The sequence below is a fragment of the Apostichopus japonicus genome, chromosome 23 (genome assembly GCF_037975245.1).
Source record: "Apostichopus japonicus isolate 1M-3 chromosome 23, ASM3797524v1, whole genome shotgun sequence".
Taxonomy (NCBI): Eukaryota; Metazoa; Echinodermata; class Holothuroidea; order Aspidochirotida; family Stichopodidae; genus Apostichopus; species Apostichopus japonicus.
Genome location: NC_092583.1, coordinates 6,107,910 through 6,132,587, shown reverse-complemented (window position 1 = coordinate 6,132,587; position 24,678 = coordinate 6,107,910). Strand labels below are relative to the sequence as shown.

At 36.1% G+C, this 24,678-nt stretch overlaps 2 protein-coding genes across 5 annotated transcripts in view; one reads left to right on the top strand and one right to left on the bottom strand.

Annotated features, from left to right (window-relative positions):
* Positions 1–24,678, top strand: part of LOC139965052 (triple functional domain protein-like) — a 181,361-nt gene that overhangs the window by 146,089 nt on the left and 10,594 nt on the right. For all 3 annotated transcript variants that reach the window (XM_071967225.1, XM_071967226.1, XM_071967228.1), the window contains exons 40-49: positions 9,666–9,842; positions 13,083–13,166; positions 13,747–13,886; positions 14,627–14,693; positions 18,759–18,868; positions 19,024–19,093; positions 19,638–19,724; positions 19,862–19,954; positions 20,290–20,340; positions 21,182–21,259. In XM_071967225.1, coding sequence (XP_071823326.1) covers positions 9,666–9,842; positions 13,083–13,166; positions 13,747–13,886; positions 14,627–14,693; positions 18,759–18,868; positions 19,024–19,093; positions 19,638–19,724; positions 19,862–19,954; positions 20,290–20,340; positions 21,182–21,259 — 957 coding nt within the window. The remainder of the gene's footprint in view (positions 1–9,665; positions 9,843–13,082; positions 13,167–13,746; positions 13,887–14,626; positions 14,694–18,758; positions 18,869–19,023; positions 19,094–19,637; positions 19,725–19,861; positions 19,955–20,289; positions 20,341–21,181; positions 21,260–24,678) is intronic.
* LOC139965053 (uncharacterized) lies at positions 6–9,642 on the bottom strand. 2 transcript variants are annotated; one of them, XM_071967229.1, is made up of 2 exons: positions 2,934–9,642; positions 6–2,561 (listed from the first exon to the last, which is right to left on the bottom strand). In XM_071967229.1, exon 2 carries the CDS (start codon positions 2,548–2,550, stop codon positions 1,621–1,623), a length of 930 nt encoding a protein of 309 aa, XP_071823330.1. In that variant the 5' UTR covers positions 2,551–2,561; positions 2,934–9,642; the 3' UTR covers positions 6–1,620. The 2 variants fall into 2 exon arrangements, with proteins under 2 accessions (XP_071823330.1, XP_071823331.1); XM_071967230.1 differs by having other exon boundaries at positions 3,677–9,642.

The window sequence follows — 24,678 nt, the reverse complement described above, 5'->3', positions numbered from 1 at the left end:
GTTAAGTTATATCATCTGTAGACCATCTATAGACCAGTTCACGGAAAGGGGAATTTCAGCAAATTATTGGATTAGTGCATCTCTTCAGTTGCATTTCAAACCAGATGTACAGGCAGGATATGTACAACTTAACACTTACATGATATATGGACAGAAGGACATGTACAACTTAACCTGACCTGCAAACAGCAGGACATGTAGAACTTAACACTAAACCTGATCTATGTACAACAGGACATACACAACTTAACACTTAACCTGATCTATGTACAGCAGGACATGTACAACTTAACACTTAACCTGATATATGAGCAACAGGATATACACAACTTAACACTTAACATGAACCTGATATAAGGACCTAAGGTCATGCACAGCTTAACCTTAACCTGATCTATCGACAGAAGGACATGTAGAACTTAACACTTAACCTGATCTATGGACAGAAGGACATGTACAACTTAACACTTAACCTGATCTATGTACAGCAGGACATGTACAACTTAACAGTTAACCTGATATATGAGCAACAGGACATACACAACTTAACACTTAACATGAACCTGATATAAGGACCTATAGACCGTGGGGCATAAGGCAAAATCCCTTTAGTTTTCGAGTTCCGTAGTCCACCTCTGGGGGCAACATAATTTCTTAATAAAAGTGTTGCTTAGAACACCCTAAAATAAAAATCACTTTGTTCCACCAAAATTTCGCGGACGTTAAGGAGAAAATGGCGGTAAAAGAATACTGGAAATAAAGGGCGCCCTCTATTTTTTCAAACTGGCCTTAACACCTCTACATTTAAATCGAATTGACCTAACTCTTTTAGAAATGTCTAGATCTATTAGAAAGTAACATAATAAATGTCAATAACAGGTTTGGGGTTATAACCACACATATATTCAGTTTGTCCATACACACTCATAGTTTAAAAGCAAGCTTACACATAATGTAGATTCGAGGATTGACATAACTTAATGTGTGAACATGAAATGCAATGTTAATGTTACCTTAAATATGCCAGTAGTTATGCCAGTGGTGCACCTTTAATAACTATTCCTTCATTTTCTCACAGCATGTGCTATATGGAGAACGAGATTGAAGATCAACAACACAGACATTGTCAATGTGACAATTGTTAAGCTTAAATGTTCACTCTGAAAAGGGTATTTACAACAAATTTATGTGATGTTATAGTTTAGAAACATTGCAATTGGTACCATGAACTTTTCTGGGGGTACAATTATCTTGAACTCATCCCTTCAAAATTTGTTTGCATAAATAATGATACTATTGAGTTAAACTTTCTGCTACCTTCTTCTGCCTTCTCTGCTACCTTCATTCCTTGAATTGACCACAACATAAAAGTAATTACAATATGCATTGCAATATTTTTTAATTGACCAGAGACACAAAATTCTGATGGGGAAGCCCCCTCCCCTCCAGTGCCAGTACCCCATGGCTTTGCCAATTCTAGATTCTAACTTCATGCTACAAAATACGAACACATGAGAGCTCTCAAACTTAACATATAAATGGCTAGATTTGCAAAAAGTCTGCCTGGGCACAGCTTACACAGTCAAACATTATCATGGCTGTTCCAAGACTAAAAACTAGTTATTCCATCTGATCATCTTCGTCTGTGTCCAAGTCTTCTTCAATCTCAAGTATCATCTGACTGATGTTTTCACACCCCTTGCATTGGCATAAATCTGTGCATGGAAGGCCGAAGGATACACAGCAACTGTCTCCTGCATTTGGTAGTTGGCACTTGTTTTTCTTACATGAGCAGTTCCCAAGTTCAATTATGCTTCCAGGAGCAGGTGGGAGGGTCATCCAATGAATGGCAAGGTGTCCATCATCAAATATCCATCCATGTTCACTAGGAGATGGCAAATCTTGATTCTTCATTAAGCTTAGTTTATAAATTCTTGCCTGGAAGTTGGCACGAAGGATATGTTGACGAAGGGCATCATTATTTGGAGGCATTGTACTCTCCATCCTGTTGGCTTTCTTAAACATATCAAACCGCACGTCGTTGACTGAAGTTGCATCCATTTGACCATACAGCTTGTAGACGAATTTTTCAACGGCAAGGAAATTGACTTCATCAACTGTAAAGGAGTCACCCAACATCTTTAGTGACTTTGCAGATTCTGCATCACCTTGTATGTGTCTCAAGACTTTCACTTTTCCCTTCAAGAAAAAGGCACTTACTGAATCACATCTTGGCTTTCTTAACCATTTAATTCTGGTTGCATCGGTAAATCTCTGATAGCATTTCCTGTGAAATCCACCATTAGTTGGAACTGGAAGTGCAGGTAGGAAGGCTGACTGTAGATCACAATTTTGAAAATGTAAAAACTTAATGGCAGTTTTTCCATTTTCAGTGTGAGGATGATCCTTCCAGATATCCATGCATTTTAGGAAAGTATCCCAAGTCTTGGGAGTGAACTTCTTGTAAATGTCACTGACATCTACATTTGGATGGTGTATGACACATGGTTCTTCACCCCTATCATGATCAGTTGAGGTTGGTTCGGTCATAGTTGAAAGACCTACAAGGGAATGTAAATAAGCAATAGTTTAATTACTTTGCTGTAGAAAAATGAGTCGACTATTTAAGGTTTGCAAAAATAACAGAGTTTGGTCTACGTACTGTAACTCGGTAACTGTCTTGATTTGTCAGGCATAGCAAAATTGATTTGATGTGGTTAGGTAAATTTCTTTATATACCCTGAAAATGAAAACACGTTTTACTGAATACAATGGGTTGATTATTGACAAAGCTTCTCGATAGAGGTAGTGTGACCTTGATAGTTTCCAATCCAAACTATGTCTTATATGCGACCAGGTTATTGCATCTCAATTGTCAAACCATAAAAGCTGTCTACTTTTCAATAGTCCTTAAATGTAAAGCATTGTCATACCTCCTTAGAAATGTTGTCACAAATCAGTCTATATTTATTCCAACAGTGTACACAATTGGAAAACGAGACTGCTTAAACAGTAGCCCACAGTCATTACTATTACTGAACGATATAGTAAAAACAAGACATCAGTTTTATCCTAGTGCAATTCAGTTTAAGTCAATGCTAGTTGTAGAAGGCCTAGCTTAAATTACATGTAGGGGAGGGCCTTGGTGTGATTAGCTTATTAAGCTAACCGAATTTCACCCTCATGCCAAAAGTTAAATAACAAAACAAATAAACAAATTGATGTTATCTAGTTGTAAATATACATATAGTATACACATAGATTACGATACGCCTACGTACACTAACAGCCTCTGCGAATAGTCACCATGTTAATGATTAACGTTAGTCTATCACTCAATTTGTCCTAATGTCATTTTCGATCTTCTTTTAGTTGACGGACTATAATGTAGACAAGCATTGTTTTTAACTTCCAGGGGTCATAAAAATGTAACTTTACTACCCACAAAGCTCAAGAGTATGAAAAAGTTAGGTAAATACTGAGTAAAAATGTCAGTAAACACGGGCAAGTCGTACACTAATGACTCAACATTGAAAATTGAACCGTTTTCGCGAAACTAGCTGTTCCAGTGTCCATCCTATGAATACTTGCCAAACGTGATTCGGCTGTGTAAATACGAACTTCGAATGATGATTTCAACTTTATTTCATATGAAAAGAACCTGAAAAGTACTCACCATTGGGTAAATAGGTATGTTGTTTTCAGGTCATATCGGTACATCTATCAAATTTGAAAAACTTGGACGAACTTGTTTTCGTACGCAAAATATGGACGTTTCAACATAACTATGTGATAGCCATGCTGATTTGTGTGTGCTTATTGTCATGTGATTGTCATTTGGCAGTAATGCTGCTTTGCGATTGGTGTATACGGACTAAATCCTACCATTCAAAGAGAGAGTTTCCAAGTGCTTTCGTGCAAAAAATAGTACCAAGTTTACCGAATAACTAAAAAACGTGCGCAAATTTTTGGTGGAACAAAGCGGATTTACGAATAATATAATTTTTGTGAATTTTTGAGAGTAATTTTGAGTTGCCCCTCTGACTGGACTACGGAACTGCAAGAAAAACGGCTTTGCCCCACGGTCTACTAAGGTCATGCACAGCTTAACCTTAACCTGATCTATGGACAGAAGGACATGTACAACTTAACACTTAACCTGATCTATGGACAGAAGGACATGTACAACTTAACACTTAACCTGATCTATGTACAGCAGGACATGTACAACTTAACACTTAACCTGATATATGAGCAACAGGACATGCACAACTTAACACTTAAACTGAACCTGATATAAGGACCTAAGGTCATGCACAACCTAAACTTAACCTGATCTATGGACAGAAGGACATGTGCAACTTAACCTGACCTGCATGCAGCAGGACATGTTTAACTTACCACTAAACCTGATCTATGTTAAACAGGACATACACAACTTAACACTTACCCTGATCTATGTACAGCAGGACATGTACAACTTAAGAAATAACCTGATATATGGACAGAAGGACATGTACAACTTAACACTTCACCTGATCTATGTACAGCAGGACATGTACAACTTAACACTTAACCTGATATATGAGCAGCAGGACATGTACAACTTAACACTTAACCTGATATATGAGCAACAGGACATGCACAACTTAACACTTAACATGAACCTGATATAAATACCTAAGGTCATGCACAACTTAACACTTAACCTGATCTATGTACAGCAGGACATGTACAACTTAACACTTACCCTGATCTATGGACAGAAGGGCATGTACAACTTAACACTTAACCTGATCTATGTACAGCAGGACATGTACAACTTAACACTTAACCTGATATATGAGCAACAGGATATGCACAACTTAACACTTAACCTGAACCTGATATAAGGACCTAAGGTCATGCACAACTTAACCTTAACCTGATCTATGGACAGAAGGACATGTGCAACTTAACCTGACCTGCATGCAGCAGGACATGTTTAACTTACCACTAAACCTGATCTATGTTAAACAGGACATACACAACTTAACACTTACCCTGATCTATGTACAGCAGGACATGTACAACTTAAGAAATAACCTGATATATGGACAGAAGGACATGTACAACTTAACACTTAACCTGATCTATGTACAGCAGGACATGTACAACTTAACACTTAACCTGATATATGAGCAGCAGGACATGTACAACTTAACACTTAACCTGATATATGAGCAACAGGACATGCACAACTTAACACTTAACATGAACCTGATATAAATACCTAAGGTCATGCACAACTTAACACTTAACCTGATCTATGTACAGCAGGACATGTACAACTTAACACTTACCCTGATCTATGGACAGAAGGGCATGTACAACTTAACACTTAACCTGATATATGAGCAGCAGGACATGTACAACTTAACACTTAACCTGGTATATGAGCAACAGGACATGCACAACTTAACACTTAACCTGAACCTGATATAAATACCTAAGGTCATGCACAACTTAACACTTACCCTGATCTATGGACAGAAGGGCATGTGCAACTTAACACTTAACCTGATCTATGTACAGCAGGACATGTACAACTTAACACTTAACCTGATATATGAGCAACAGGATATGCACAACTTAACACTTAACCTGAACCTGATATAAGGACCTAAGGTCATGCACAACTTAACCTTAACCTGATCTATGGACAGAAGGACATGTGCAACTTAACCTGACCTGCATACAGCAGGACATGTTTAACTTACCACTAAACCTGATCTATGTAAAACAGGACATACACAACTTAACACTTACCCTGATCTATGTACAGCAGGACATGTACAACTTAAGAAATAACCTGATATATGGACAGAAGGACATGTACAACTTAACACTTAACCTGATCTATGGACAGAAGGACATGTACAACTTAACCTGACCTGCATACAGTAGGACATGTTTAACTTAACACTTAACCTGATATATGAGCAACAGGACATATACAACTTAACACTAAACCTGAACCTGATATAAGGACCTAAGGTCATGCACAACTTAACACTTAACCTGATATATGGACAGAAGGACATTTACAACTTAACAGTTAACCTGATGTATGTACAGCAGGACATGTACAACTTAACACTTAACCTGATATATGAGGAACAGGACATGCACAACTTATCACTTAACCTGAACCTAATATAAGGACCTAAGGTCATGCACAACTTAACCTTAACCTGATCTATGGACAGAAGGACATGAACAACTTAACCTGACCTGCATACAGCAGGACATGTTTAACTTAACACTTAAACTGATATATGAGCAACAGGACATACACAACTTAACATGAACCTGTTATAAGGATCTAAGGTCATGCACAACTTAACCTTAACCTGATCTATGGACAGAAGGACATGCACAACTTAACAGTTAACCTGATCTATGGACAGAAGGACATGTACAACTTAACACTTAACCTGATCTATGTACAGCAGGACATGTACAACTTAACACTTAACCTGATATATGAGCAGCAGGACATGTACAACTTAACACTTAACCTGATATATGAGCAACAGGACATGCACAACTTAACACTTAACCTGAACCTGATATAAATACCTAAGGTCATGCACAACTTAACACTTAACCTGATCTATGTACAGCAGGACATGTACAACTTAACACTTACCCTGATCTATGGACAGGAGGGCATGTACAACTTAACACTTAACCTGATCTATGTACAGCAGGACATGTACAACTTAACACTTAACCTGATATATGAGCTACAGGACATGCACAACTTAACACTTAACCTGAACCTGATATAAGGATCTAAGGTCATGCACAACTTAACCTTAACCTGATCTATGGACAGAAGGACATGCACAACTTAACAGTTAACCTGATCTATGCACAGAAGGACATGTACAACTTAACACTTAACCTGATCTATGTACAGCAGGACATGTACAACTTAACACTTAACCTGATATATGAGCAACAGGACATGCACAACTTAACACTTAACCTGAACCTGATATAAGGACCTAAGGTCATGCACAACTTAACCTTAACCTGATCTATGGACAGAAGGACATGTACAACTTAACCTGACCTGCATACAGCAGGACATGTTTAACTTACCACTAAACCTGATCTATGTTAAACAGGACATACACAACTTAACACTTAACCTGATCTATGGACAGCAGGACATGTACAACTTAAGAAATAACCTGATATATGGACAGAAGGACATGTACAACTTAACACTTAAGCTGATCTATGTACAGCAGGACATGTACAACTTAACACTTAACCTGATATATGTACAACAGGACACGTATAACTTAACACTCAACCTGATTTATGTACAGCAGGACAAGCACAACTTAACAATTAATCTGATCTATGTAGAACCGGACATATGACTGATTTAAATGCATAGCTTGGAGGCCAAAATAAATCCTTTTCTTTGGCTCATACTTAAGTATTTTAGTACACAATTCATACTGTGGTTCCTGTTTAGTTGAAAGAGACAGTAAATTAAGAGAAATTTTATGTCTCAGATTCTCAATGACCAGAAACGTGAAGCATAAAAGCTCATTAACATGAACTATTTATTAACTTCACTCTCCCAATAAACATGAGAACAAGAGAAAGAAAAGGTTGTTAGAATTGTTCATACATTTGTTAACTCATTTTGGGTAGCAATTCTTCAATTGAAAGTAATCTATGGTTAAAAAAAACTCTCTGAACGACTGGTCATATTTCGTAAGATTCGCTGCTATTAAAGGCCAGTAAACATACTGTGCCGTATGGTATCGAGGGATTGCCGCAATTGAAATTTCCACCTTGTGAAATATGTCAACATCTCGGGTATTTCTTCATTTGTTGTTGCAATTAATCAGTTTGCAGTTAGCTTCCAGTTAGTGGTGGATTATTAGTCAAATCCACAAAATATAAAGCTTTGGGTATGTCTCAGTCACGCTGTTACAGTGTATGGCTTTCAGAATGTCACAACTCCACAAAAAAGAAGATACACAAGCGAAGTGAACACACAGTAAAAAAATTCGCCTAATAGATTCCAGATTCCATATATGAGTTTCAAAAATTAAAAAATGCAAAAACTTTTACCGTCTCAGTACAGTATATACATGCTTACAATACATATCGTCTGTATGTGTTAGTGTGCATCACTAAGTAATAGCCCTGTGCATATTGTCGTGTCATTGGTTCTGCTAAAGAGAACTAAGTCACATAGTGTACACTTTTGTAATATCATCTTTTTTCCTGCACCTATGGGGTAAATCATGGCTGAAGATAAACAATTGAGTATGCACATTAGAATAACGGGGCAATTGTGGCTAATGAGTTTAGGCAAATATCAAAATTAGGGAGACAATACCTTTAGAGGGCCTCTGCGTAGACAATACTGCCTATAATACGTGTTTGTGTTGAAGTGTGCTGAACATATATTCGCCTGCAGACGGTGGGAAACACGGGAGCGAGAAACTATTTGCTGGTGCTACTTACAAAATTAATCCAAAGCTTGCAATGTATATGTCGGTTTGATGACTGGGACACTAAAAGAAACTTAAATTTTGGTTTTCAGAAGTGTTTTTGCAACCTCCTACTACACAATTCGTTGGGCATTTTGATTATAACAGTATGACAGTGTTGTTGTATCAGCATAGTGTTAGTGCTGAAGTGAATAGCTTGATCGAAATATTTCCTCAACCGGACCTGCAGTCACGTGAGGGCTTAGGAACTTTTGCCAAAAGAGCAAATTCCTTGTCCAAAAGTGCTAGGTTTGATCAAAAGAAAATAATACAATGTGCCATACATCAATGTAAAGGTACACATGTAAAAATTCAATGTAACATAAAGTTGAATGGCTTAGAGGATGTCGAAAAACCACCAGCTATGCCTTTTAAGTACACATTTGAACTGGCATTTTCAAATTAACTAATAGAATCCTTCTTTTATTCTAGTTTCGGCATTTTGTTACCCAACAATTTTTACACTAATTATTCGATTTTTTTAGATTATTCTTTTTGCTATGTTGCTTGAAATCATCTTTTACTCATGTTAGCAAAACTGTTTCATTAGTTGTATGATGCAATGGAAAAGCAAGTCAAAGTTGTTCCTAGCTGAATGTATCTAGAAAAGAATTGATGAGCTCTTATCAGCATATAGTCTTTCTCTGAACCTTACCCTAGAACAGAGTTGAGTGTTGCAGAATGCCAAATTTATGAGTATAACCCATTTTATGACATAGTTTGTCCACAAAATGCAAGATGAGCTACTATCATTTTAGTTTATTCATTCCAATTCCGGCGACAATTGGTATCAATTGTCACTCTGCATACTTTGTAAACCATGTGGTGGAGTTGCAACCTGAACAAGACAACCTTTCCTGTTCCACGTTACAAGACCACAATTACTACACACATAGATTCACAGTATTATGTCATAGACATCAGTTTGCTTTCTTGGCAAACTATTCAATTGCCTTGTTTATTTAACCTAAGACCTAACCCTACCAGATTACAATTGCCTAACTTTCTATTATTATTCATGTTCTCTAATGTGTTGATGATATTTATCTGGTATTTTGTAAGGTATTTATACAGAGAGGTTTTTCTTACTGTTCTCAGGATAGTTGTAAACCTTCCCAGACGCCTGAATCAACATCAAGCATTCCTGATAGCAGCAAACAGCAACCAATTGAAGAGGAACCTGAAGGTGACCTGGAGACTGTACCATTGCCTCCACCAATGGAACTACAGCCAATGTTAACAGAACAAATGGCATCTACTACGTTAGAAGACAAGGTATGCTACTTATTGTCTGGTAATGTAGCAAGTCTGAACCAAAAACCTGTTGACTCCTTTCAGCTTCATAGCTTTCCTTGGGAAGTTATTATTTTATGTGCAATTTAGTGCATTGTGTATATGATGCTACATGAATGCAACTTTCTCTTTCAAAGTTAAAATGGTTAGTTGTCTATAGAAGATAGTCACAGAAGATAGCCAACAAATTGTTTGTAAAGTGCACAGATGCATCGCGCCTAGTGCGCTATATAAGATTTTATTTACATTACATTACAACAGTAGCCACATTACATTCCTAACAACTGTCATTTATGGTTCTTTGCTGGAAGCAAAGGAACCTATGCAGTCAGGTTGGTGTATGTGTGTGTGCTTGTGACACTTGCTTGGTCTGATAACTCAACAAAGTGATGGATATTTCTATACTTGCTATGTACATGTATTATAATGAGAAGGTGTGCCCTATCCATTTTTGCACTGACCGTATGAATATTAATGAGGTAATGGGGTTGGGTGGGCCCAAATTTTGTTTCAACCTCAAATGCATTTTGGGACACATCCTTTGGGCCTGAATATGTGGTGCCCACTATGGTTGGAGCCATTCTTGCCCATATTTTCTTTACATTGCAATAACTCTGTAACCTTAGTTGGATTGTAGCCAAACTTAGTATACAGTTGTTGGTTAATAGCTGGTACATGTAGGCCATCTGATACCCCAAAAACTCCAGGCCTGCTTTTAGGCTATGTGGGCCCAAATTTAAATTTTAACCTCAAATGCATTTTGGAACACATTCTTTGGGCCAAATTTGTGGCACCTAAATTTGTGGACCCAATATATTTGGGAACTTTTAGGCTCAAAATTTATTGGGCCCAATATTTTGGGGAGGGGCCAAAATTGAAAAATTGCAATGACTCCACACCCTCAAATTGCATTGTATCCAAACTTGAAATATAGTTGATTAATAACTGGTGCATGTGGGCCTAAAGATGTTAGGCCCAGGCCCAAAATTTTGTGGGACCTATTTTGGGAACCGAAGTTTTGTTTGGACTTTTTTGGTCCCAATCTTTTTGTGCCAATGTTTTTCTGGACCCCATTCTGGATAGTGTCGTTGGGCTCTTGTGTTAGCAGTTAGGTTACTATTGGAATGACTGGTATGGCACCTGACCATGTGTGAAGTTGATACTATGCATATTCATTAGAGACAGTGTCATATTGTTTCAACTGAAGTTGGTATGATGATAATATTGGGTGATGACATATACAACACATTTGTTTTCCTTTAAGCAAAGGAACCAAAGTGACCATTTGGGCTCTTGTTTTTGTCTATATGTCACAAGTTCACCCAGAAGGAATCAAAGACTGGACAATTCCTATAGTCTGTAGGTTGAGGAAGTGCATCATTGCTGCTCTAGTTACAAAAGCATTATGGAATCAAATCTACTTGACAAGTCAGCAGTTTTAAGTGTGCACTGTAGTGAACATTACATATTATTTGGCTGAATATAGTATTTAAAGCAGATTTGCCCATTGTTACTTTGGTAAAACTGGTCAGTAGACACTGACGGTTAATGATATATCATAGGACTACTTCCATCAGGTACCATTTTCATATATGATTTATAAATAAATGAAACAGATATTAATCTCTAGCTCTACAATATGATGAGTATTCTAGTCTGCAATATTATACATCAATGTCAAAGGACAACACAAAATCAATGAATGCTTGTCATTTATGATGCAGTGGTGACCTACAGAACAAGGTTGTAGTTGACTTCCCTGTATTGTAGGAACCTCGATGTTGCGGGTTATCATTCAGGGATTTAAAGAACAATCTGAAAAGTGACCTGTACAGATATGGGTATTCTGGTCATCTTCCTGCCTATGAGTTGTAGTATGTGAAGGTTGTAGTGCTTGCATCTAAACATATCCAGCCCTGTATATACTTATACAAAACTGACTATTAGCTTACTGTGAGTTTAGCACCATGTGTGCTCTAGTTGGTTACTTGTCATAGGCAGGCAAGTAACCTATGCAGTCTGGTTTGTGTGTGTATCTGACACCCTAGCTTGTAAACAAGATATTTCCATAGGTAACCTCTGCAATTCTCATATGTGGCTTCCCCATCATTAATAAAAAGAACCCTATTATTTTGGGTGGAAGTTAGTCATTTGGGATCACCAGAGGCCAAAACAAATATGCAAATCTTAAAATGCTGTATTTCCAGAACTTGACAGCAAAGGAGCCCATATATACACATGGTAGGGTAGCATTATGTAGAGTAAAGTTTTTGAAATTTGGTGTAGGTGAGAGTTCATTTAAGGTCACCAAGGGTTAAAAATTGTAAACCACTATATCTCCAGATAGGAAACCTGCAGTTCCCATATTGTGCATATGGCTTCCCCATAATTAGTACAAGAACCCTATTAGTTTGGGTGGAGGCCAAAGGTCATTTGGGATCAGCAGAGGGCAAATGCACAAATCTCAAAAATGCTTTATCTCCAGAATTTGAATGTCTGTATATTTACACGGTAAAGTGGCCTTAAGGTTTTTACACAATTTGTTGTAGGCTAGAGTTCATTTAAGGTCACCAGGAGTCAAAACTCGTAAACATGATATCTCCAGGTAGAAGAGTGTATTGGCTCTCATATTTTGAACATGGCTTCCCTATATTGAGTACAAAGACCTTATTGTTTTTAAGTTTGACATTTTTGAAATTATGAAATTTCTAAAGGTCAGGTCTCAATGAAGATGTGAAACTTATGCTGATTTGACTTTACCATATGTAGTTTAACATCCTTGCTATCTTAGGTGAAGGTCAAAGGTCGGCTTAGGCACATGCAGTATGAACTTCAGCTAGAGTTAGCTTGCAAACTACTCTTGTGCTGCATATATAATGTATTTAAAGGCAAGTAACCATCTGAGGTCGTATTTTAATTTCCCATCTTAAACATTTCTGCCTCAGTGCAATGGGAAGCACCAACGATAGTTTTGTTTTCCAGACTTCAGCAATTTTTTCTTTCTTATTCTAATTACCATCTAGGTAACCAGTCATATCTTTTGGTTAAACCTGCACAGTTATTTGATGTTGGGAATCTTGTACTCTGCTGATTTGACTTAAGCCAGAGTTGTATTTTACTGTTAAGTTTGATTTCTCTACATTCCATGGTGTGATCATTAGAAAAGAAGAACATAACTGTTCCCAAATGTGAGTGCTTTGTTACTCTTTCATTTGTTTGCAGGTGATGGTACCAGAAAGCACAGAGAGTAAGAATGAAAATACAAAGGAAGAAGCAACTACTGCAGGGGAAAAGAACAAGTCAGAGGTAAACTAGCAATATACATTTCATTAAAAGTTCCTGTATAACTCTGATAAATAGTGCTTTGTATCAGACTTAGTGGGCAGGTTCTGTTTTTTGTTCTTGTTTTTTTTTGTACAGCTACAGGATTATCCCTTTAACATCTAAGAAAAATGTGCAATTGACTCTTGTCAGTTTTGGTTGGCACAAAAATTTGCCCAGGTTTGACCCTTAATTAATGCAGTGTAAACTATCCGAGTCTGGTTTCTCAAATGGGTTTGTTGACTTTTGGGCATTTTGCGATGTGGAGAGACATTATGGCCAAATGCTGTTTTATCTCAAAATGAATACTATATATTGAGCTATTATAATGCAATTCTTTTGAAATTCTGGTCACTGGGTACATGCAATTGTTTACAAAAGTTACTATTTTTTTGTCTAAAGTCATACCAGGTACAAATTATTGGCCTATTTGGGGGCATTCATGCTTATCTAGGGGCATCTTGGGGGACTTTCAAGTGTAATGTACATAACTGAACGTTTCATTTACCTGTTTGTTTCATCTACCAGTACAATTGATTGTTTCTATTGCCTGATGTTTCTTTAGGATGATGCAATAAACTCAGAAGAAGTAAAACAGACAGAGGAACCACCAAAAGAAGAGGAAAAGGTGGAAGAAGTAAAACAAGAGGAACCTGCATTAGATGCCGCTGAAGCCAAGATAAAGGCTGCTCTAGATAAAAGAACGTAAGGCTTCAAGCTATAATCTTTGTAAGATATGGAATTACAACTGTAATAGTTTTGTTAAACTATGTAGGTTGCATGGTTCCTGCAGGTCTCTGTTATTTAAAGGACTTTTAAGTATTTTGAACAAGGCCCAGTGTCTTGCTTGTTTCAAGGTTTATCTTAAGTAAGACCGTTCGTCTATGCTGAGGATAAATATAGCAAATCAAAGAAGGAGGACTCACCTTGCCAGAGAACAGGTTCAAAAAGCGTTGTATGTTACACCATTGTGCATTCCTTAAACTACAAGGCTTTCAAGACAACTTGATGTTTAAAAGTGTTGTATGTAACACCAGTGTGCATTCCTTAAACTAGAAGGCTTTCAAGACAACTAGATGTTTAAAAGTGTTGTATGTTACACCAGTGTGCATTCCTTAAACTAGAAGGCTTTCAAGACAACTTGATGTTTAAAAGCATTGTATGTTACACCAGTGTGCATTCCTTAAACTAGAAGGCTTTCAAGACAACTAGATGTTTAAAAGCGTTGTATGTTACACCAGTGTGCATTCCTTAAACTAGAAGGCTTTCAAGACAACTTGATGTTTAAAAGCATTGTATGTTGCACCAGTGTGCATTCCTTAAACTAGAAGCTTTCAAGACAACTTCATGTTTTGTCATGCTTCTATTGCAAACAAATTTGTTCCTGATTTTTGTAGAACTTGCTGACTTCCTAAGTTTGTGTTTCTTTTTCTCTTTGCTTCCAGGTACATATTAATGGAGACAGTGGAAACTGAGAAGGACTATGTTCTTGACCTTGGCAAAGTAGTTGAAGTAAGACACAGTGTGTAAAGTAAACCAATCTGGTTTACCTTTCCGTATATGAACAATTATTATGCAAAGAATTATGAAAGATAACCAGAAGTTGGTCACTTGGAACACTCTCAGTTCCAAATTTCTGAAAATTAACAGGGAGGTTGGTCCAGTGTTAACATGTCAATTTCAAATAAGACCAGTGTGGTAGGTAGTTTCCCAAAACAAAGGGGTGAGGGATTGGGACAAAACTTCAGGTGGGTTTGGCCCTTTTGTAGAACATATATCATACATTTCTAGGTGCCTTTTATGCAGACAGTTTTGGCAGGATTGTAACTTTCTTATTAGTTAAGTTACATCATGTGTATTGTCCATTTAGGTTCATTGTTATTCTCCACGATACTTCAATGGTTATATGTATCTGAAAGTAAAAGGTGATGGTTGTGATTGGTCGCTGGAATGATCCAGCAATGCCCTAGAGTGCAAACCTAGTGAGGATGTTAGGGGAAATAGTTCTTGCAGCTACACCTGGTCCTGAGATATTAAGGTACCCTTCAACTTTAGGAGTTCATCAAATGATGGTTAAACTTTTTTAGGACATTTATACAAGTAGAAATAAGAAATCAGTTGGAAAACAAGTCTTTTTGGTCTCAGTGATGTTCCCATTTAGCTTTACAAGTTTGAGAAAGTCCAGTTGTTTTGTCATCAATTGTCCATTCTTTATATGATGCAGAAATAGGATTTGTTATTGCATCTGATGAAAGAGAAAGATATTTTTCAATATCCTTATGGATATTACATTCAACTTCTCCATGTCGTTTTCAAGACAGCGCAATTTGAAGCTGTTACATTTTGCTTCAATATGAAACAAAAAGTCATAGGTTAGATATCATAGTGCACACTGACAAAGGTGTTCATGTTTTCTATTTACGAGTTGACTCCAATTTGAAATGTCAAGTTGGGATTCCTCACAAAATGAGTTGACAACATTCATTGGTATATTATTAACTTCACACTTCAGCATCAAACAGAGTAACAAAAAAACCAAAGAACAAATATTTTGTGTAATTTTGCAACAATGGAATTACATTTGTGTACTTTAAAATCACCTAATGTATTAATTCTGACAATTTCAATGTCATTATCCTATTTATATTAAAGTGGCATTGCATTAAACTGATTTGGGGTGAATATTGTGGGAACCACATTTCTTTTTAACTATTAGGTAGGCTTATAAGAGACAACTTACAACTTGTGACTATGTTATTCTTTCAGGCAGTTGTTCGTTTTCCTATAATAACTTCTGTCACCTTAAAAACCAATGAAGAGTGGCTATTAGTTGTTTGTTGCATTAATGTTACAGCGGCTACTGTAACACTGGATAAGACATGTTAACTTTCAAAATGGTAATAACACTTAGTCCAGAATAACCACGTATATACATACAGTAGATGTATATATGCTGATCCAAGTAAATGCTAGCAAGTAGCATTCATTTGCAGATCATTTGCAGCTATGTAATATTTTCCATCAATGTGATAGCCATGTTCACATTGCTAGGTCTATTTGCAGCTATGTAATATTTTCCATCAATGTGATAGCCATGTACACATTGCTAGGTCTATTTGCAGCTATGTAATATTTTCCATCAATGTGATAGCCATGTACACATTGCTAGGTCTATTTGCAGCTATGTAATATTTTCCATCAATGTGATAGCCATGTTCACATTGCTAGGTCTATTTGCAGCTATGTAATATTTTCCATCAATGTGATAGCCATGTACACATTGCTAGGTCTATTTGCAGCTATGTAATATTTTCCATCAATGTGATAGCCATGTACACATTGCTAGGTCTATTTGCAGCTATGTAATATTTTCCATCATGTGATAGCCATGTACACATTGCTAGGTCTATTTGCAGCTATGTTATATTTTCCATCAATGTGATAGCCATGTACACTTTGCTAGGTCTATTTGCAGCTATGTAATATTTTCCATCAATGTGATAGCCATGTTTACATTGCTAGGTCTATTGACAGCTATGTAATATTTTCCATCAATGTGATAGCCATGTACACATTGCTAGGTCTATTTGCAGCTATGTAATATTTTCCATCATGTGATAGCCATGTACACATTGCTAGGTCTATTTGCAGCTATGTTATATTTTCCATCAATGTGATAGCCATGTACACATTGCTAGGTCTATTTGCAGCTATGTAATATTTTCCATCAATGTGATAGCCATGTACACATTGCTAGGTCTATTGACAGCTATGTAATATTTTCCATCAATGTGATAGCCATGTTCACATTGCTAGGTCTATTTGCAGCTATGTAATATTTTCCATCAATGTTATAGCCATGTACACATTGCTAGGTCTATTTGCAGCTATGTAATATTTTCCATCAATGTTATAGCCATGTACACATTGCTAGGTCTATTTGCAGCTATGTAATATTTTCCATCAATGTGATAGCCATGTACACATTGCTAGGTCTATTTGCAGCTATGTAATATTTTCCATCAATGTGTTTGCCATGTACACATTGCTAGGTCTATTTGCAGCTATGTAATATTTTCCATCAATGTTATAGCCATGTTTACATTGCTAGGTCTATTTGCAGCTATGTAATATTTTCCATCAATGTGATAGCCATGTACACATTGCTAGGTCTATTTGCAGCTATGTAATATTTTCCATCAATGTGATAGCCATGTACACATTGCTAGGTCTATTTGCAGCTATGTAATATTTTCCATCAATGTGATAGCCATGTACACATTGCTAGGTCTATTTGCAGCTATGTAATATTTTCCATCAATGTGATAGCCATGTGCACATTGCTAGGTCTATTTGCAGCTATGTAATATTTTCCATCAATGTGATAGCCATGTACACATTGCTAGGTCTATTTGCAGCTATGTAATATTTTCCATCAATGTGATAGCCATGTACACATTGCTAGGTCTATTTGCAGCTATGTAATATTTTCCATCAATGTGATAGCCATGTACTCATTGCTAGGTCTATTTGCAGCTATGTAATATTTTCCATCAATGTGATAGCCATGTACTCATTGCTAGGTCTATTTGCAGCTATGTAATATTTTCCATCAATGTGATAGCCATGTTTACATTGCTAGGTCTATTTGCAGCTATGTAATATTTTCCATCAATGTGATAGCCATGTTCACATTGCTAGGTCTATTTGCAGCTATGTAATATTTTCCATCAATGTGATAGCCATGTACACATTGCTAGGTCTATTTGCAGCTATGTAATATTTTCCATCAATGTGATAGCCATGTTTACATTGCTAGGTCTATTTGCAGCTATGTAATATTTTCCATCAATGTGATAGCCATGTTCACATTGCTAGGTCTATTTGCAGCTATGTAATATTTTCCATCAATGTGATAGCCATGTTCACATTGCTAGGTCTATTTGCAGCTATGTAATATTTTCCATCAATGTGATAGCCATGTACACATTGCTAGGTCTATTTGCAGCTATGTTATATTTTCCATCAATGTGATAGCCATGTTTACATTGCTAGGTTCTATTTGCAGCTATGTAATATTTTCCATCAATGTGATAGCCATGTTCACATTGCTAGGTCTATTTGCAGCTATGTAATATTTTCCATCAATGTGATAGCCATGTACACATTGCTAATTCATTGTAATTCTACCTCTATTTATAATAGTACATGCTGAATGGATTCAAAAGTATATCAGTTTTGATTTTCATTTAATAACATTTATTGAAACTCATTTTGTTGTAACAAAATTGTAATCAAATACCGAATAACAAAGTGAAAAAGTTTTTGAGGAACCCACAGAAGGCTCTACAAAGATTGTAAACGTAGGCCATGCATTACATAAAAGAATTACGTAACGTATAATTTTCAAAACAAAATAAGAAAAGCAAAGTAAGAAGAATAGATGAACACAAACAAACAGTTTATAATGGAAACTCACAAAAGTCTCAATTGGAGACAATCAACAAGACACTGAGCTGATTAACTCTTAGTACTAATTTATGCAAATATGTCACTTTTTTATTTTTGTCTTTCCAGGGCTATATGGAAAGAATGAAAGATGCCGAAAGTCGTCCGCCAGACTTTGAAGACGGTAAAGTGAAGATGGTCTTTGGAAATATTGCACGCATTTATGAATTTCATAGAGAGTAAGTCTGTCATCTTTGGTCAATCAAGCTTTTAATAGCTAGTAATTATCAAAAATTTTTACACAGTATGTTAGTGATGTGTTTACTACTACCTTTAATAGGTAATATGGTAAATTGAATTTCAACCAATTCATGTTATTAAATTTCCTTCACAGTACATTTGAAATGGAACTAAACAAGTGTGCTGAGGATCCAGAGAGATTGGCTCCGCTCTTCAAAAGATATGTAAGTGTCTCATTGGCTGTTATAGTGTTAGAGAAGTGATCATTTAAGAAATTCAAGTGTAATGTAATAATAAACATCCATTTTAAATGAACAGATTTAACTTGGTTCTGTCTATACAGTGTGTAAATGGTATTATTTTAAATATTATGATATTGCTAGATGTCATTACTAAACGTTAGTTTGTTAAATTAATTTTCTAAAAAAAAAATATGAGTTTGGTAAATCATTCCAGTGTCTGTCCCTATGTCATAGGTAGTTTCCTTTATACATATTTCTTAACATGCTCAAGTTGGCTATAATTGCTAGACCTTCAAGAGCCCTAAGGTATGTTGTGTTGTCCTTGTCAGCCTTGTAAATCTGGAATCTTAATATTAGAGGGCTCATTGGTTTCCTTATTTATCAGTGAGTTTGGATTAATAACAAGTTGGTGCCATTCAAAGCCTGGTAATGTACCAGCACTTGCATTACATGTGTGTTACATTATTTTGATAGTATGATATAGTACTGTTTCATTGTTGTCAGTTTCTTTCTTGTTTTTCTTCAGGAACGTCGCTTGCATATGTATGTGGTTTATTGCCAGAACAAGCCCAAGTCAGAGTATATTGTAAATGAATTTGAGTCTTTCTTTGAAGTAAGTCATTTTTCTTTTGTTGCTGAATCTTGTTTTCAATTGTAGTTTGATTTTTAGTGATATTCAATTTGCTATCTTATCAAACTCTGCATTTTAAGTACTTGAGATATCTCTTCCTCTTTTCTTCTCAAATTAAGGAGCTGCGAGTAAAGATGAACCACAAATTGAGTCTTTCTGATCTTTTGATCAAACCAGTGCAACGTATTATGAAGTATCAACTGCTCTTGAAGGTATGTTGCAAGTAGTTTGCACACTTCAGATTGGATTCGTATGTGCAAAATCCTATCAGGAAAAGAAGACAGATATATTGTGTATTACCCAACATAATAATGAGGTTCTATATAATCAGTCCTGCATTTCTATCAGGTGTGAAAGAGTGGTACTGAATATTTTAGAAAATGGTTTTTGAGTCCACTTACAGTCACAACAAGTGATGAAATTATTCTCTTTCTAAAGTATCGCTTGTGTTTCAAAACAGCAGTTGTGGTGAAAACAAGAGCTTATCCTCCAATCTAATCAACATTCACTTGATAATCAGCTGGTTTGTTTACTTGTTTTCTTTCAGGATTTCCTTAGACAGACACAGAAGGCCGGTTTAGATTCAGTAGCTCTTGAGGTATGACTATTTTAGATTCAGTAGCTCTTGAGGTATGACTATTTTAGATTCAGTAGCTCTTGAGGTATGACTATTTTGGCATCACAAACTGACTTGATGCTTGGATTTTATCACATCATTAATACTATTCTATCGACCTGTTGGATTCACTATTTTCTCACCCAGTTATTATCTGCAAGTTGCTCCTGGAACAGTATGCAGCTTTTGCTATTGAAAGGAGGTGCAAAGAATATTTTCAGACAGCATTACTCCTTAGAAATATGGCACCATAAAGTCTTCTTTTACATTAGTCTCACAAGGTTTGGGCTTCTTCGTATAAACTGTGTGTGAAATTACAAAAGTAAGTTTTACAACAAAAACATCACCTTTCAAAAGCAAAAGATAAGAACTACACAGGACCTGCTATTACTGCTATTACAGTTCCACACAATAAATTGTTATCATTATTCAGAGTAAAAAGGAAAGGTCATGATTGTTAGCATGAATGCAGGGAAGATATTCAAATCATTCCATCTAGAAAAGCGTACAGGACAAACATGAAGGAATCAGTCGTATTCTGTAGGCTGGTCAACCATCATAGAATGCAAAAACTCTGAGGTAGGCTTTGTCGTTTGTTACTTGGAGGTGCAATCTATCCAGGTACACTTGAGTCTTTTCTTACACTATAATAGAGAAAAAAGTCTTAAAACTTCAAATGATCACGTTAAAGGCAGCTTTTATTCGATGGATGGCTATATATTTTCTTAACACGAAGAATAGAAGATGCAAACATAATTCATGACTCACATAATAAGTTTGCTTAGTTTTATCAATGTATTTGTGTTTATTTCTCTGATTTCAGACAGCAGTACGTATCATGTGCGTTGTGCCTAAGCAGGCCAATGATATGATGGCTGTAAGCAGACTTCAGGGCTGGGATGTAAGTATATAACTGTGACCTTATGTTTAATATATTTCAGATAACTGATCCCATTGTGTACACAAGTAAAATCCATTTTAAAATGGATGGAAGTAAATATTTCTCACCTAGAACAGCTATCAACCAGATGATCTGATGGTAATATCCATTCAATCTCCTGGTTTACATATAGATGGAGAAATTCTATTCATCACATTCAATAAAACACACTGTTCAAGCCTACGATATGGAACCTTAAAGGTCAATTAACAATATAAATTTTCAATTTTGGAGAACCTTTATAACTGCTGTAAGTTTTTAGAAAATATGTATGATTACATTATTTTCTAGTCCTTGCTCTAGGCAAAAGGAATCTTTGTGATAGATTATGTGTGTGTGCACTTGTCTTGTGTTCTGACTTAGTACTTGAACAAAGCAATTCTTAGTCCTCAGACATCATTTGAAAAGAATCACCATATCCTCAGAAGGATTCTAGTTATAATTGCTATTGTTAAGGTTAGAGTACATAAATTTGAACAATGGAAAACACAATGTGGTCCTCAGTCTGAATGTAAAACACTGTACTTTCAAAAGGTCTGAGGTGGAAGAACTTCATACTTGGTATGTAGATATACCTTATTGAGTACAAGAATCATTTGAAAGTCATCGGTCATTTGAGGTCATCAGAGCTCAGAGTATGAAAACCTTTTAAACATGGTAACTCAAAGTGTATCCTTACTGAAGTTCATACTGGTATTAAGATAACAATAACTCTATTGTTGTCTGTGCCAAAGTCTCAGAAATGCAAACACAATAACTCACAAAGTTCAGTGTAGTAGACTGCTGAGGTCTGCATTAGTGCAAATTTGCCAAGGAATCACTTACCCTGTTTGCATTTGTATTTCCCAGACAATATTCTGGGTTGATTGGCTTGTATTTACATATTTACAAGCAAATCAGTACAAATCAACTTAATACATACAAATCATGAATGTAGTTGCTTGAATAAAACAAGCATGACTTCATGTTATGCACTCCTGACTGGTACACCAGCAAATAAATGGTTGAAATAGTGATTGTCACCAACTAAGGGCTTCAGGGTTTAATTCATCCTGATATCACTGGCTTAAGTATTGCCTATACTCTTTCTATGGCTATTCTGATAGGTATTATCAGTATCAAATCTTCTCATTTATAGTTGCCTCCATTGGGGAGTTGTATCCACATTCATTTTTTGCTCTTAACTGTCTTTGTGCAAATAAAGTCATTTTTACTGAACTGTAAAGCATAGAATAGAATTTTTCTCCCATCTCATACAGCGAATTTCTTCTCAATATGAAAGCCGCATTCAACATTCTTTGTTAGATAAGTCACTACATTTTTCAGAGTTCTGTATCAATTTCATTGTCATCTTAAATGTGATACAGTTGTCAGGGACTGTTATCACTACAGGTATTAGTTTGCTTGACTAATCCACATTACTCATTTAATTCCCACACCACCCATACTCATAACTTGCAATGCATAGAAGTCATTTAATTCCCACACCACCCATACTCAAAGCTTGTAATACATACAAGTCATTTAATTCCCACACCACCCATACTCATAACTTGTAATACATAGAAGTCATTTAATTCCCACACCACCCATACTCAAAGCTTGTAATACATACAAGTCATTTAATTCCCACACCACCCATACTCATAGCTTGTAATACATACAAGTCATTTAATTCCCACACCACCCATACCCAAAGCTTGTAATACATACAAGTCATTTAATTCCCACACCACCCATACTCAAAGCTTGTAATACATACAAGTCATTTAATTCCCACACCACCCATACTCATAACTTGTAATACATACAAGTCATTTAATTCCCACACCACCCTTACTCAAAGCTTGTAATACATAGAAGTCATTTAATTCCCACACAACCCATACTCATAACTTGTAATACATACAAGTCATTTAATTCCCAAACCACCCATACTCATAACTTGTAATACATAGAAGTCATTTAATTCCCACACCACCCATACTCAAAGCTTGTAATACATACAAGTCATTTAATTCCCACACCACCAATACTCATAGCTTGTAATACATAGAAGTCATTTAATTCCCACACCACCAATACTCATAACTTGTAATACATACAAGTCATTTAATTCCCACACCACCCATACTCATAACTTGTAATACATACAAGTCATTTAATTCCCACACCACCCATACTCAAAGCTTGTATTACATACAAGTCGTTTAATTCCCACACCACTCATAATCATAGCTTGTAATACATACAAGTCATTTAATTCCCACACCACCCATACTCAAAGCTTGTAATACATAGAAGTCGTTTAATTCCCACACCACTCTTACTCATAGCTTGTAATACATAGAAGTCATTTAATTCCCACACCACCCATACTCAAAGCTTGTATTACATAGAAGTCATTTAATTACCAAACCACCAATACTCATAGCTTGTAATACATACAAGTCATTTAATTCCCACACCACACATACTCAAAGCTTGTAATACATACAAGTCATTTAATTCCCACACCACCCATACTCAAAGCTTGTTATACATACAAGTCGTTTAATTCCCACACCACCCACACTCATAACTTGTAATACATACAAGTCATTTAATTCCCACACCACCCATACTCAAAGCTTGTAATACATAGAAGTCATTTAATTCCCACACCACCAATACTCAAAGCTTGTAATACATAGAAGTCATTTAATTCCCACACCACCCATACTCAAAGCTTGTAATACATACAAGTCTTTTAATTCCCATACTCATAGCTTGTAATACATACAAGTCAGTTAATTCCCACACCACCCATACTCAAAGCTTGTAATACATAGAAGTCGTTTAATTCCCACACCACTCTTACTCATAGCTTGTAATACATAGAAGTCATTTAATTCCCACACCACCCATACTCAAAGCTTGTATTACATACAAGTCGTTTAATTCCTACACCACCCATACTCATAACTTGTAATACATACAAGTCATTTAATTCCCACACCACCCATACTCAAAGCTTGTAATACATACAAGTCATTTAATTCCCACACCACCCATACTCATAACTTGTAATACATACAAGTCATTTAATTCCCACACCACCCATACTCATAACTTGTAATACATACAAGTCATTTAATTCCCACACCACCCATACTCAAAGCTTGTAATACATACAAGTCATTTCATTCTTACACCACCCATACTCATAACTTGTAATACATACAAGTCATTTAATTCCCACACCACCCATACTCAAAGCTTGTAATACATACAAGTCATTTAATTCCCACACCACCCATACTCATAACTTGTAATACATACAAGTCATTTAATTCCCACACCACCCATACTCATAACTTGTAATACATACAAGTCATTTA

Bases quoted from the DNA above. Each gene is read 5' to 3' on its own strand.
- LOC139965053 (XM_071967229.1), bottom strand. From the start codon at position 2,550: ATGACCGAACCAACCTCAACTGATCATGATAGGGGTGAAGAACCATGT.